This window comes from Haliotis rubra, unplaced genomic scaffold, assembly GCF_003918875.1.
Source record: "Haliotis rubra isolate DU_JTF1 unplaced genomic scaffold, ASM391887v1 Scf453, whole genome shotgun sequence".
Classification (NCBI taxonomy): Eukaryota; Metazoa; Mollusca; class Gastropoda; order Lepetellida; family Haliotidae; genus Haliotis; species Haliotis rubra.
Genome location: NW_025767139.1, coordinates 200,607 through 215,404, shown reverse-complemented (window position 1 = coordinate 215,404; position 14,798 = coordinate 200,607). Strand labels below are relative to the sequence as shown.

Here is a 14,798-nt window from a genome sequence, read left to right as displayed (position 1 = left end):
TCTGCTCTCTGTGAAAAAAACGGTCTATGCCCTTGACTCTACTGGTTCTGGTAGCCGTTTACTTCGAAGATAGAAAATGAAAGCAACTCACTGTGATATCCTGAGGAAGAATCGCTCCGGACTAGTGAAAGCTATACAGCTTGTAGAAGAGGGGGTCGACAAACTGGAACAGTTTGAAGTCCTTACCATCTTCATGAAGGCAGAGATTATCGAAAAACCACAAACCTCCTTTGACCGTGTCAGAGCTTTCTTCGATACCCTTCCGTGGCGAGGACCCAAAGCTTACATCCTTTTCTGCAAAGCACTGGAGGAATGCGGAGAGATACAAGCCATTACATTGCTGGGACGAGAGACAGAGAAGACAGAGTATCCTCATGGTCATGATGATCTAGGTGGTTACCTATGTATGGACAGTATCCCTCTCAAACCTCAAACACGGTTCCAAGAATGGCTGAATTTCTTTCAGTCTTGGCCTGTGCAGATGAAACAGAGTCCTAGTCAAATGTCAGGATTTGTGTACTTAATCAGAGGAGACACTTGCAAGTGTGTTCAATGCGGTGTTGTTCTCAAGAACTGGGACGTAGAGGATGATTCTTGGGTCGAACATGAAAAATGGTCTCCAAACTCTCCGTATTTGGCCCTGGTTGGAGTACCTCAGAAAGAGGTGGTCCGCTGGGGTAGTCATGTAGATTTACATGTGTAAGAGTGTGATGTTTATTGTACAATACTGTGTGTATTTGTGACTATTTGATAATAAATCTATATTGGTTGTCATTGGTTGATGTGGTGTATAAAAGTCTTAAGAACAGGTAGGTGAAGGGAGAACAGAGTGGCACAGTGGAAGCGCACTGGGCTCATAACCCAGAGGACCATGGATGCTGCTAACAACATGTTTTTAGGAGTTAGAATTAGGGCTAGGAGACATCTATATAAAGGACAGAAACGGTGATTTAGCTTTATTTAGCCTAGGACCAGTGATAGTGACACTTCATCTGAAACCTCTGTGTGAGAGTCAGTATTCATTCTGAACAAGAAAATGAACAGGAGATACTGGAGACCCTATCTAGACGACCCTAAGAATTAGACCAAATATTACTACTTGCAGGCTAAAGGATATCCCAATCCGTTTACTAACGTTGATGATTATGTGATCTATTATGAGAAACAATGGGTAACGATGGACCTACCCCAATCTAAAGAGACTTTTGCACTCACTTCTCCAACCCAACAAGTCGTTCAACAGGCCAAAGCACGTATTCAGATACAGGATTCTGTATCATATGCAGTGGGGTCCAAACACACAAGGAATACTGAAACAAGTACAAGACACGAATAATATGTATCATGATGTGTTTTCCAATTGTACCAATATAATTCTTGTGTCGAAGGCTTGACTGAAGATGAAGACAAAACATCTGATGAAGAGAGTGAAGGACAGGACGATGAGGAGGAGCAATAAGACAATTCACAACAGATGTAAAGTAGTCTTCTGGGAAAGCTCCTATCCCGTAGTTCTTCTGGTTTGAAACGGAGATAAAATACAAAAATGAAATCAGTATATCTTGTTTTTTTGTCATGTACACCTCGTTAGGATGGGAAAACCACATTAACTTGGTGTGCCTAGTGGCAGCAAGATACTCTCCAGGGAGTTGAGAATGGTAATATGGCTGATTGACATCCAAGGAAAAATTACCAGCGCTTTGAGCATGCATGCGAGATGGACTATAGTGCTATATTAATACCCATATAATAATAATATACACCAGTGCATTGTCATGCATACATTTATGATTATTCTTCCATGCTAACACTATACAATTACACCCCATTCCTGATACAATTTTAGATGAATTCCATGAAAGTTGCATTCATATATATGTTGGAAGCGCACGTACAATATCCATGATGAGAACGTATATTTCTACAGTAAAAGCTGACACACACGCCCTAACTAGTGTTGATTCTAATTAAAATGTAGCATTTTATTTATGGATGTTTTTGGTTTTAAAATACATCAAGTATTGTCTTATTATGATGCATTCATTCAATACAAAATCATACTATTTAGTTTGAGAGTAGGGAGTAATTCAGGGGGCTGCTAATTCCACCATTACATAGGTTGTTTACACTCGCGAGAAATCTCCAGGCTAACTGTCGACAGAAAGTTCCCTCCCCTGCCACAGCAGTGCCCCCCGCCCTCTTCCCTCCCCTCCCCTCCGCCACAGCAAAGTCCCACACACGCAAATGTGGGTCACCAGATCGCGTCTCTGCTAGCACTGTGAGAGAGCTCTTTGTACCACACAATTCCAAATATAACATATATGTTATATTTACATGGAAGTGTATATCAGTCTCATGTTTTTTTGGTGGTTGATTCATTCAATACGATCACAAAAATATGGGATTTGGGTATAACATCTCAATATCATCCTAGAGTTCACCCCCATTGGATACACTTGGCTAGTATGGAATTTGAAACAATCACAAACATATGTTGGCATTACAAGGAAGGATACAATGACAATATGGATTGGATATTCAAATATGGAATGTGAATACCGGTAAGTTTGAAATAAATTTGAAATTCTATTTATTTGGGTTGTTTTGGTGATGGTCAAGACAAACTCAAAACATATGTAGTGAGTGATAACCTCAACTCATTCTCAGAGGGGTTTTTATAGTTAAAATTGAAACCGGATGAAACTAGTTTGTGGTCAGTGGTCAAGTGAGTTCGATAGTTGTGCACGGTCATTGTCCACTGTGAAATGAGTACTATCCAAGCCGTGTCTATGTGTCAACTGGGATACGATGAAATGCATCAGGTACACCAGCAATCATGACAACCCTCCCATGAAGTCCCCTGTTAGGTGAGGAATAGGCTTCTGTAGAACAATTCTTGCATTGATCTTCAGCATGATATATTTAGTCCGAAGTCTACACATGAAGATCGGGGTTAGAATTGATCTTCAGTAACGGATGCTTTTCATAAGAGGCGACTAACAGGATCTATATGATGGCGGTCTGTAAATAATCGAATCTGCACCAGACAATCCAGTGATCAACAGCATGAGCATCGATCTACGCATTTGGGATATAATGACATGTATATACAAGGTCGACAAGCCTGACCACCCGATCCCGCTAGCCGACTCTAAAGATAAGCATGGGTCGCTGAAGAGCACTTCTAATCCAGATCTTCACGGGAAGTAAACTGACCGGAAGGGGCATCCTGGTAGTTAAAGCGTTCACTCGTAACGCTGAATACCCAGGTTCATTCCCTACATGGTCGAATTGTGGGAGACCCATTGCTGGTGTGTTATAAGGTAAAAATGCATCCCCAGACCATTAGAAAAGTACATCTGATTTCAGACTTACTGATATGTTTGGAAATGTTTATTTTTGTAGCACTTTCAGACAACAACATGAGTTCATAAAAGTCATAAGACTATCTATAGCGTTTATCTAAACGAAAATAAAAATACAGCCAATCCTTGATGTTCCATACGACCACCATGAACACCACTGTTAACAGTACATTACGCTTATCTGCCTACCTTTTGTAGATAGATCGTGAGAGAAGTACAACTCAAATTGCAAGTCACATGCTATCAAGTGTCAGGCAACAGGTGTTAGACCGTACAGGTGCAACGGGTTATTGAGTATCTTTGTTCGAGATTTGACATAAACAGTCCACCAAAAATGTACCAGTTGATGAAACATTTAAATTTATTTACAAGCAGAATTCATTTATTGAAACACAGAACACATACTTAAAACATAACCATCATTGCCTTTGTCGTTTCAAAGAGCGCCCCAAGTTGATAAGGCTGCATTATGCGTTTCAGTTTAGATGCTATCAAACGTGATGTGTACAGTCTGTTGTCTGACAGTATACGTTGATATCAGGTGTAGTGGCCTATCAAGTTCCTTTCAAAACAATTTTGTTCTTTAAGATTTTGATTTGCAAGAATTGCTCTACAGAAGCCTATTCCTCACCTAAGAGGCGACTACATTGGATGGTTGTTATGGTTGCTGATGTAGCTGACGCAATTCTGGTGAATGTAGCGATAGACAAATAAAAAAGCCAAACAATTATTTCACATCGTGTCTGGATCAGACAGTCCAGTGAACAACAGCATGAGCATCGATCTACGCAATTGGGATACGATGGCATGTGTCAACAAGTCAGCAAGCCTGACCACCCGATCCCATAAGTCGACAAGCATGGTTTGCTGAAGACCAATTCTAACCCGGATTTGTTCTTTCAGTAGAATGTGAAATACAGAACCAGCTTGCATCCAGACAGGAAACACTTTATTAACAATGTCCTGCTTGACTGTGTTGAATTTTCCACCATAAGGGATAACTATTTCAAAGTAAAAACTGTTAAGGATCTTTATAATAATGTCCATTATCATTTCATTATCGAAGTTTTAAAAGAAATAGAACTGATTGATGAATTTTGATTCATATGTTTTGTATAAACATGCATTTTTAGTATTGGTGATTTAATTGAAAAACTGAATTTGTATGTGGCTGTGCCTTCGAAGGGGGTTGAGGTAGTGTAAACATATCGTCCTCCTGAGAGGGTACGTAAATCCAAAAACATTTCAAGTCAATTTAAGTCTACCAGGTTTTTAATCGTAGGATTTTTGTCATTTTAATGTATGGCTAAATCTCAGCATAAACGCCAATGGCTAGAAGGGATGGTGTAAATCCAGCTAGGGTCCTTGCAGGTAGCAAAGGCACTATAAGTCCCCAATCTTTCGTAGTATGGTGATCTACCTTCAGTTGTTGGCGATTACTAGCCCATTTTTACATTGTATTGTTCAAAAATAGTTTTGTGCTTTTAAAGATATATGCTAGCTAGTTTTAACTCATTTTGTGATAATCTAGTAATTTTACTGTCCTTCATTGAAAGGGTTTTATATATTATATGTGTGTATTATGAATTTAGAACTAGTTTTAGTCACGATATGGCTGAAGTAATGCCGATGTGACTTTAAATTTTAACTCACTCACTCACTTTATTAACAAGACACGTTTCAAGATGGAGTCCTCACCATGATCAGTTTAACGTCTAATGAGTGTTCTGCTTTCTGTAATATTGTTACATATACAACTGGTTCCAATTGAACAGGACATGATTTTAGTTTAAACATTTTCCTCTTTTTCAGAATGGACCAAGGTAAAATTTAGTAATTAATTCTTACACACCATGTCTAAACTGTATGCATTATGCATCTCTATGTCCTCATACACAAGCAGCCTATTGTTCTGTTGTGCTGTACCCTATAGTTGAAATGTTTTAGATTAAATCACTAGTTTTAAATTCGAATCTGTGGTAATCTAGTTATTTTACTGTCCTTCGTTGACAGGTTTTTACAATTTACCTTTACTTACTATGTATAAAATTAATTGTTCTCGTCACGATATGGCTGAAATACTGCCGATGTGACGTTAGATTTTAACTCACTCACTCATACACAAGCAAATACTTTCACATTACAGCTACAGGTTATATACACCCAATATCTTTATTTTGGTCACCTGTATTACATTTGATGTCCATTAATGAAGCCACATGTTGACCACATCCATGAAATCTGGAACTAATGAGTTTCAGAATCGTCACGATATGGCTGAACTATTGCCAATGTGAAGGTAAATATTTACTCACTCACGCTGTCACCATAACCATTGCGTCAAATGTGTGAGGGAGTGAGTAGGGTTTTATGACGCTTCTAGAAATACTCCAGCAATATCCCGGTGGGGGACACTAGAAATGGACTTAACACATTTTACCCATGTGGGGAATCGAACGGGGTCTTCAGTGTAACGAACAAACGCTTTAACCACCAGACTACCCAACCGCCCCCTGCATCAGCGGAACAAATCTCTTCTCAAGATAACTTTATTTACTGAAGTTTACCAACAACAAGCGCAACGGATGACACATGACCACCGTGCCCACCGAAAGTCATGCTGATTGTGTTTGTTGCGTGGACCTGTGATGCAGGGACTAGGAACTCCCATACGTTCCATGATGTTTTCCCTTCAGTCTTCATAGCATCAAACAGCATGTAGCTTGAGGACAACGTGTGGCCATTGAACGCAACTCGATTGGGCTTTGTATTGACATTCTTGTCTCTACTGACTCCGACTCTGAGATGCGCTGAGTGGTAGCCAGAGCTTGGAAGATGGATGGTGGTCTGTGCATGTCCATTGTTGATTGGAATGACCATGTCTTTACCGTAGTATGTGTTCTGGTTGTCGGTGTGTATTCTGCCAAAGTTGAAGGTTGTTTTGAACGTGTACAAGCAGGTTGATGATCCGGGCAGACCAACGGTGCCATGAACCTTAGATATGCTGAAACGGGTATTGGGATGAACAGCTGGGTTACCATTTTCGAAAATAATACATGTCTGTTCACCCGTAGAAGGGTTGATCCAGCTGTTTGGAAAATTTAGTTTCACATTCTCAGGTTTACTGCCATAGTTGTGAAGAAGAACTACCATCTCTTTACTGAGAGGGTTTGCAAGGACAAGAGGTACAACCGTTCTTTCCTGTCCATCGTATTGACTAGAAACACGAAGAAACTTTTGTGCATAAGTAAGTTTATGCCAAAAATTGATAAATTTGGTCGCGTGAAGCGAATGACCATCTTTGGTAAACAAGGAGGTTCGAAGGTAATCGTGGCCAGGACGTTGCTCATTGTCGTGTAGAAACACAACAACTCTTTCAATAAACTCTCTCAGGTTGAGAAAAGTAAACATGAAGCCGTTTGGTTGATAAATGAGCTCAAAATCTGTCATTCCATTTACAAAATCAGGGGCAACTCCAAAAATGTTACCCCTTCCAAATTCACTAATAATTAATTGCACTGTCTTTCCTTTCTTGAGATGCGAGTAATTCTCCACCATGTCAATAGAAGCGACCAGACGAGCTTCGTTGATGCCAAAGTAGTTGTGACTTCCACCAGATACACGTACGTAATTGTAGGCATGGAAAGAGAAAAAGTCCAAATGATCGAGAGACATGTCCATAAACTTAGCAGTTCTGTTCCAGTAGCTGAAATTATTTTCGTCCGCTCTTCTTAGGGCCATACTAGTGTAGGTTGGGCCGGCAATTTTCATTCCAAATCTTGATTTCAACTTTTGGGCAACGACCTTGTGGTAGTTTATATTCGTTTGTTGATCAATAATCTTCTCGGCCCAATCAGGTTCATTTATGACTTCAAATATGTGGGGAATTCTTCCTCCTGTGAAGTCTTTGCAACTCTGCACCATCAGCGACACAAACTCTGATGCAGCGTCAACGTTGTTGGGGAATCCGCCTTGATGAGGAGACTTATCTATCCAGCTTGGCCAGTTCAGCCCTGAAAAGAAAGTACATGCACATTTCAAAGATATATGGCAAAGTCATTCACCCAGTGTTCAACTCGTAAGAAAATAAGTGATGGTGGGACTGTTTGCGAGATAACTGACATTGTGCTGACATGGATATTTTGAGTGAAATGGCACCAGGAATATAACATGCCTGTTAGAAAGAACACACCGTTATGACAATCCTCAGAAACCGACGAGTATAGGGCGAAAAGTAAATTGATCGGCCACTGAAAATCGGTGATGAAGCTAGGTGTTCCGGAAAAGGTTAAGTATGTGTTGCCCTTCCAAAAGTACTTGCCATTCACGTAATTTGACATTGTTGTGGAGGCTAGAGCTTGTTCAGCTTGACATGAGCTACTCAATATATGCATGACCCGAGTTAACTTCATTAAATAGGGGAGCAGAGAATGTTTTCAATGTTGCGCTCCTGCGAAGCATGCATACATTAATTCATAGAAGAACTTGTCCCGGGAAACAACACTTCTGAAAGATATCATTTCATGTCTTAATTGAATTGTTTATACAGTCATATGCTATCTGGCTTGGTTTACTAACTTAACAACGTACCAGCGTCAGTTACCTTCACGATCCGATTCACATTCGCTTTCACTCTCTACACCCAGTTCAAATACCAAATTTTATATTTCATGATAAACCGCAATATTTCTGTCCAAGTAGTCCTTTTTACAATTTTGCAACTGACAAGGGTGCACCCCCTCACAATAATGGACTCGACCAGTTGTGACACGGTCACGCAATGCATAAGTATTCACTTTATCAGGTCAAGATGAACTAGCCGCAGGACACTTGGACACCCATTTCACATATTTGTTTTCTATAATAATTGGTATACCCAGCTAACACACACTGTTTTCGCAACGTTGTGGGAAGGTTGTAGATTGGTAACGTCCTGACACAAAGTTATCACAACGTTAGTATTACGACATCTTATAACGTTATGTCACAACGTTACAGCAACGTTACATATATACATTGTCAACACGTTGCGGATCAACTATTACACTAAAACTTGGTGTCACAATAGGGTTTTCACTTTTCACTTTGAGATTCTTTCTTCACTATTCAGTTACAGCTTCAGAAAACACACAAAAGAACGTGCAAATTGACGAGTAAACATTGAAGGGAATTTCTGCTTTGATTCTTATGTACCGTTCACTACTGAGACATCTATTCAAATATTAACGTTAAATATAACAATATGACAACGTGAATACGTTAGCATCAAGTAACTTTAGCATTGTGACGACGTAAAAATAAATGATAAATGGGAGTCCACAGTCGAAAGCATGACGCTGGGACAACTTGTTAGCTGGGTATACTTTTGTACTGATTTGATGTCTTTACGAAACCTTTTAATTCCCATATCATGTTGTCGATGACACTTCCGTAGCCATTTAGTTGTATCATGTACGACGCCCATGTCTTTGACTGGAGTGCATGGTTTTGGAGATAGGAAGGATCTGGATAACCATGGTGGCTGTGGCTCTGGGGCCACTGTATACAATGAAATAATACAAATCAAGTTTGTAAGTTTTCTCTATGAAAAAATATAGGTTCATATTGGCATAACCTTATTGTCAGGAACAATGAAAATGTGGGTTCTCCGAATAGAGTAACTGAAATATGGGAATAACAAAGGAGGTATTACACAGTAATATATGTAGGTAGCTGTAACAATACATGATCATGTTATATGATGTTCATTAACATAGTTATACTTCAGACATTTTTCTTTTAGTAAGAATACATCGATGCAATATGATTATAGAAAAGAACATTGAGTTGATTATGGAAAATATAATCTGTAGCAGCAAAGTTGGTCTCCCCAATTCTCGTTTTGAGAAAGCCAAACATATGGTATATTACAGCATACCTACCAATACATCGACTCAGCGACGTACAAGGACATTAAAATCATGCATGGGTTGTATCATGTCCCTCAAATCATTTCTGAAATGTTTGGGTATTTTTTTTTATCCCATACGTACATTTTGAAAGAGATCATTGCTCAGATCAGGATGAAGCCAACGCCCAGGAGCAGTCCCGATGGATTTCATCTTTGGAATTAAGTTCAAGTGGGTGAGACCATTAATTTTGTTCCATCGTTCAGTTTCATAATGGACACGTCCACCCTGGGAAAGCCACTCGTTGTAGATTGTGACGGTTGTGTCGGAGAACGCCGATCCCAACAGAAACAAGGCGCACAGAACTGCTAAGAACATTCTGCTGAGGTATTTTAATCATTCTGTTGGCAAACATGGGCTTATAAATATTTGATTCAAGGTTGGAATCTACACGTGGAAGCAGCATGTGACATTTGTCAGGTAGAAAATAGAACGTAAACAAGATAAGAGTAAACAAAGTAAGCCGGTAACTCACTGTACAATTTAAACTGACTGGGCAGCCTTTAGACATTTAGTTTGTTTCAGCTTCTAGATGTAAAGGAACAGTGGGGTAGCCCAGTGGTGAAAGCGTTCGCTAGTTGCGCCAAAGTCTCGGGTTCGATTTCCTACATGAATAGAGTGTAATGAAGCTCATTTCTGGTGTTCCCCACCGTAACATTGCTGAAATATTGCTACACGTGCCTTAACACCAAACTCACTTACTCAAGTAGATGATATATCGTCATCAAGAATACTTGATATATCATAAGGGTTCATATTGTGTAATGCTATATTTTCCCTTTCTATCAGCTCTAGAAAGACTGCATGGCTTCGGGGTGTAGGTATTCACTGTTCCTTGCATCTGTACAACAAACCCAATGTGAATAAGTCTGGATTTTAACAATATTTCAATATAACACTAGAAATTGGCTTCAAATATTGAAGCTGTAAGGGGAACCGAACACGGCCGAATGATATATCTACTTGGCTATCCCACTTGGCCTCAAAAACTGAATGTATCCCCTGTTGTGTCAGAGAACGCCGATCCCCACAGCAACAAGGTGTTCAGAGCAAGAAGCAACATTGTTGGGGATGATATAACACTTGTTTACACCAGCATGTGAGTTTAATGTTTGCATCAAGACTATAATCTACATGTGAAAGCAGCATGTGCCAGTTCTTAGTTAATTTATAAAACACATTCGAGATAAGAGAAGAACTAGCATATGAAAAGTAAACATGTGTCAGCCTAAACCGCAAGATTTTTCCTCTAGCAACATCCAATGAATGGTGAGTCTGAAAGTTTGATGTTTTGTTTTCTCCTTGCGTAGCAAAGAGTATGCCAAATATATTAGACTATCGCGTAGTCTGGCAATATATATAATTTCGATAAACAAACCCATATAAATTGAAAAGGAGCCCCAGGGAGACCAAAGATTCAGAGACTAATGGAATCTGCATTTGGGGCTACACCTGCTGGGATCATTATCAATTAGAGTGAGTGAGTGAGTTTAATTTTACGCCGCACTAAGCAATATTCCCGCCATATGGCGGCGGTCTGTAAATAATCGAGTCTGGACCAGACAATCCAGTGATCAACAACATGAGCATAAATCTGCGCAATTATGACAGTGCAGAGAAAGTTTAAACGTGATTCAATGGGGAACCAGTGAAGTGATGTGAGGACTGGAGTAATGTGACATGATTTTGACTGTAACGAAATATGATATTTAATATGGTCTTGTAAGTAGTAGTATACACAATAGGGATTCTGGACCAGGTCCTTCCCAAGGCCTTAATTTCCAATTGTGTGGAACCCCTATTGTGTGTACTACTACAGGAGGTGGATGCAAAATTTCACGAAAATCGGTCGAATAGTTTCTGAAATAAGCACTTTTACCGAGCATGGGGGTCCGTCTGTCAAAGGGCTAAATGTTCCGCGTATTGCTGTACTCGTTATAAAGTAGCGAGGCTGAAATGTTTTAGCAAAATGTCTGCTGCTGTCACAACCCCAACGAGGGAGAAAAAAATGAGATAGATGTGATGTGCAAGGCTTCCTCGCTCGTGGGATTGCATCCAGCTGCTTTCTCTCGACGAGAGTGCCCTGTTCTAGATAACCTTACTCCAAAGTTTCGGAAGTTGCAAGGAACTCATAGAGGCTAGACAGGATACGAACTCACAAATCACACAGTTGGACAAAAGCAAGCTGACCCCAGCAGCTTAGCGGACTGAGCCACCACAGCTCCCGTTAGTCTTGGTAATTGATTTTCCTAGTCTTGTTGGGCTAGCGTCACAGTTCAGAGGTCACAGTTCACAGTTGTCGTTTTCCTAGGTTGAACGAGTGCGGTGAGCGAGTCACAGTGTGTGTGTGTGTCTTGGCTCAGCGAAAATACTTTGCCTCTGCAGTCACAGTAACATATCATACTACAACTAATAGCACACACACACAATCAAAGGAATTATTCAAAAGCGGACGATCTGTAAGGTACTGTGTCGTGAGGTACGATCATCAACTGCTCTTGGACAAATGCTCTCGGCGGTCCGTCTTTCAAGTAGTACAAGTTCGGTTCGCCGTCCTTGATGTCGACCAGGTCTATGTTGTACGTTTTCATGGACCATATCAAATCGGTGGTGCATTTTCTGCTGTCTCCCTCCTATTCCTTCGACTGGTACAAGTACCTAATGCTGACATTGTCCGGTAATTTGTTTTCTGTTTTATCGCGACATGCCGCTGCTGATTTTGCGGCGACAGATTTCATTTTGATGGCTTCTACGGGTCTCTTACCCACGAGTCTGGTGACTTCGTTGTTGATGGCAGCCACCACTCGAGGCAAGCTTTCGACCCATTCTGTGTTTCTGTTTCCGGGATTCCTGCGAGTACTGGTGTGAGAACAGGCGTTCGGCTAAGGTGCGATTGAATCTCTCGACTATGGCTTGGCTGCGGTGTGCTTCGGCCACGCCTCGTCTTACCTGGACTCTGTGCTTGGCCAGCAGCTGCTACAAGGCTCCCATGAACTCGCGTCCGGGATCGATTTGCAATATGGCAGGCCAGGTTAAGCAACTGCGTTTGTAAATGGGTTATAAAGCTTTGGCGACTTCGTTCGAATCTTTCTTCATCAACGGTTCGGCTTCCTTGTAGCGACTGGCAACATCGACGATTGTCAAGGCATACTTGTAGGTTTTGTAGGTAGAAACAGGAGGTCGGCTTGATGAATGCAATTCGACGTCGAAATGTCGAATTTTCTTCTCGGGATGTACCGAGGCGCCGGCAGGTTAACTTGCCAGATAGCTTGTTTTCTAAGCCAAGCTTTGGTGACGTCTTCTGAGACTCTAGCGGCTTTGGCGAGTTTCGGGAAGGTGTCCGTGCCTTTCCAGTACCCGCGTGGGCTGTAATAAATTTTCTCCATGATGTATATATATTGTGCGTTTTTTAATTGTTTAATATGCGCGTGTGTCCGTACGTGTAAGTGGTGACTCCGTTGATGGCGATCAATCGCTTCGTGTCCATGGGAGACAGCGACGTCTTGTTGATTCTCAGTCCGTATATCCTGTCCGTCGCTTCTCAGCATGTTCATTTGGTGTTTGAAAGTTTTATTCTTGAACAGGGCTTCCTTGAATGTGACATGCTTGATGTGTTTTTGCTTGATTTGTCTCTAAACATCAGAAACTGTACACAAGGCCTCCACTATAGCTTGTGTCACCCCGTGTTAATCAAATGAGTGAGTGAGTTTAGTTTTACACCGCACTCAGCAATATTACAGCTATATGGCAGAGGTCTGTAAATAATCGAGTCTGGATCAGACAATTCAGGGATCAACAGCATGAGCATCAATCTGCGCAATTGAGAACCGATGACATTTGTCAACCAAGCCAGCGAGTCTGACCACCAAATCCAGTTAGTCTGTTAACTAAGAGCTGACAGATGAAAATGTGAGGCGAGATTCAAGACCACTGGTGAGGATGTTGGTCTGGCCAGCCATGACACTTAGATATGTCTACTTTGTAACCCGACCCCCAAAGTTAGTTAATTTTCTTGCAGATATTAACAGACCCTGAACCTGAAGAAATGTAAAGTTGCTTCATTTAGGGCTTAAAGGGGCACTGATGCAGAACAATTTCCGTGGACTGGTTGTTGCTTTTGTTATTGTTTTTCTCCTGTGTGTACCCGGATGATATCCCAGAATTCTTAGCTGGTTCGTGACCCCTGCTGCGCCACCCGCATGCGCAATTGTTAGTATAAGCATAGATTGATCACCAAAGATGAAATCGTTTTTACTCGATAATATTTCCATCTTCATTATGATGGTAACCAATAAAAAAAATTGTAGTTTAACCATCTGCCAGTGCTTAAAAAGGTTAGGACTAAATCAGAACAAAGTCAATGTACGTCTATATAATTTTTCTTATAATCCTGATTAGTTTATTTTCATATTTGTATGCATTTTCAAACTTAATAAAAAGCACACGATATGCTTATAAAATGCTTATGGAGAATTTATAACATGACTGTAATATCTGTATATTTTATATATTGCCAAAGTGAATCATATTTCACACACGCGCCCTAAGTGCGACCTAGTGTATGTTCTGTCTCATTACAGTGCACGGCAAAAACAAATGATTCTGTTGAATGCTACAACAAATGAATAAAGACAAAATGCAAAAATATTATAATTAAAACAGACTGTAGTTATGGGAACAATGTCAGGCTATTATACCTTGTTCCTGTTCCATATCATGTGTCTTTTAACAGTCTAATGTGCGAAAAAGTTATAGGACTCGTTTCAGGTTTTTCACCTTGGTGTATAGTCTCATTGGTCACCCGAGATAGCACCCCTTCCAAATAATTGTATGATGCCCGCCCTTCTTTAAAAAAGTAATTCAGTTAGCCAATAATGAGCAATCAATCAACGTACTGGCGGTTAATCCATTGAAGGAAGGACGTTGTTTTTTCACAGACACTTTACGACAGGGTGTATTCAGTATAGTGAGTGAGTGAGTTTAATTTAAAGCCGCATTCAGCAATATTCCTATATGGGGACGGTCTGTAAATAATCGAGTCTGGACCAGACAATCCAGTGATCAACAGCATGAACATCGATCTTCGCAATTGGGAACCGATGACATGTGTCAACCAACTCAGCGAGCCTGACCACCCTATCCCGTTCGTCGCCTCTTACGACAAGCATGGGTTACTGAAGGTTCATTCTAACCCGGACCTTCACGGGTCGAGCCATTATGTAATCAAACGCATGTGTGTGAGTCTCTCATCGTTCATGGCACTATCTTTATTAAAACTTTGAGTGAGAGAGTGAGTAATTTTTTATCGTGACAGTATTGTATTTCTCAGGTTTCTTGGTTATTGTGGTATGAATGTTGCAGGTCGAGCTAATGTCATCAGCATAAGGTCATCAGCATTAGGGAATCATTAATTGTTTACATGTTTCCATTCCTTATGTTTGAATACGGTACCACGCAGAATATGTTGAGGACGTCATGTAAAACA

At 40.5% G+C, this 14,798-nt stretch overlaps 1 protein-coding gene across 1 annotated transcript; it reads right to left on the bottom strand.

Annotated features, from left to right (window-relative positions):
- Positions 1-5,900: 5,900 nt before the first annotated feature.
- LOC124289959 (beta-porphyranase A-like) lies at positions 5,901-9,644 on the bottom strand. Its single transcript, XM_046726625.1, has 3 exons — positions 9,398-9,644; positions 8,759-8,903; positions 5,901-7,378 (listed from the first exon to the last, which is right to left on the bottom strand). The coding sequence occupies exons 1-3, from the start codon at positions 9,629-9,631 to the stop codon at positions 5,919-5,921; spliced, it is 1,839 nt and encodes a 612-aa protein (XP_046582581.1). The 5' UTR covers positions 9,632-9,644; the 3' UTR covers positions 5,901-5,918.
- Between the last annotated feature and the right edge of the window lie 5,154 nt (positions 9,645-14,798).

Bases quoted from the DNA above. Each gene is read 5' to 3' on its own strand.
- LOC124289959 (XM_046726625.1), bottom strand. From the start codon at position 9,631: ATGTTCTTAGCAGTTCTGTGCGCCTTGTTTCTGTTGGGATCGGCGTTC. The intron at 8,904-9,397 runs GTACGTATGGGA...CATTGTATACAG, and splicing joins GCAATGATCTCTTTCAAAAT to TGGCCCCAGAGCCACAGCCA. The intron at 7,379-8,758 runs GTTTCGTAAAGA...CTTTCTTTTCAG, and splicing joins CATGATATGGGAATTAAAAG to GGCTGAACTGGCCAAGCTGG.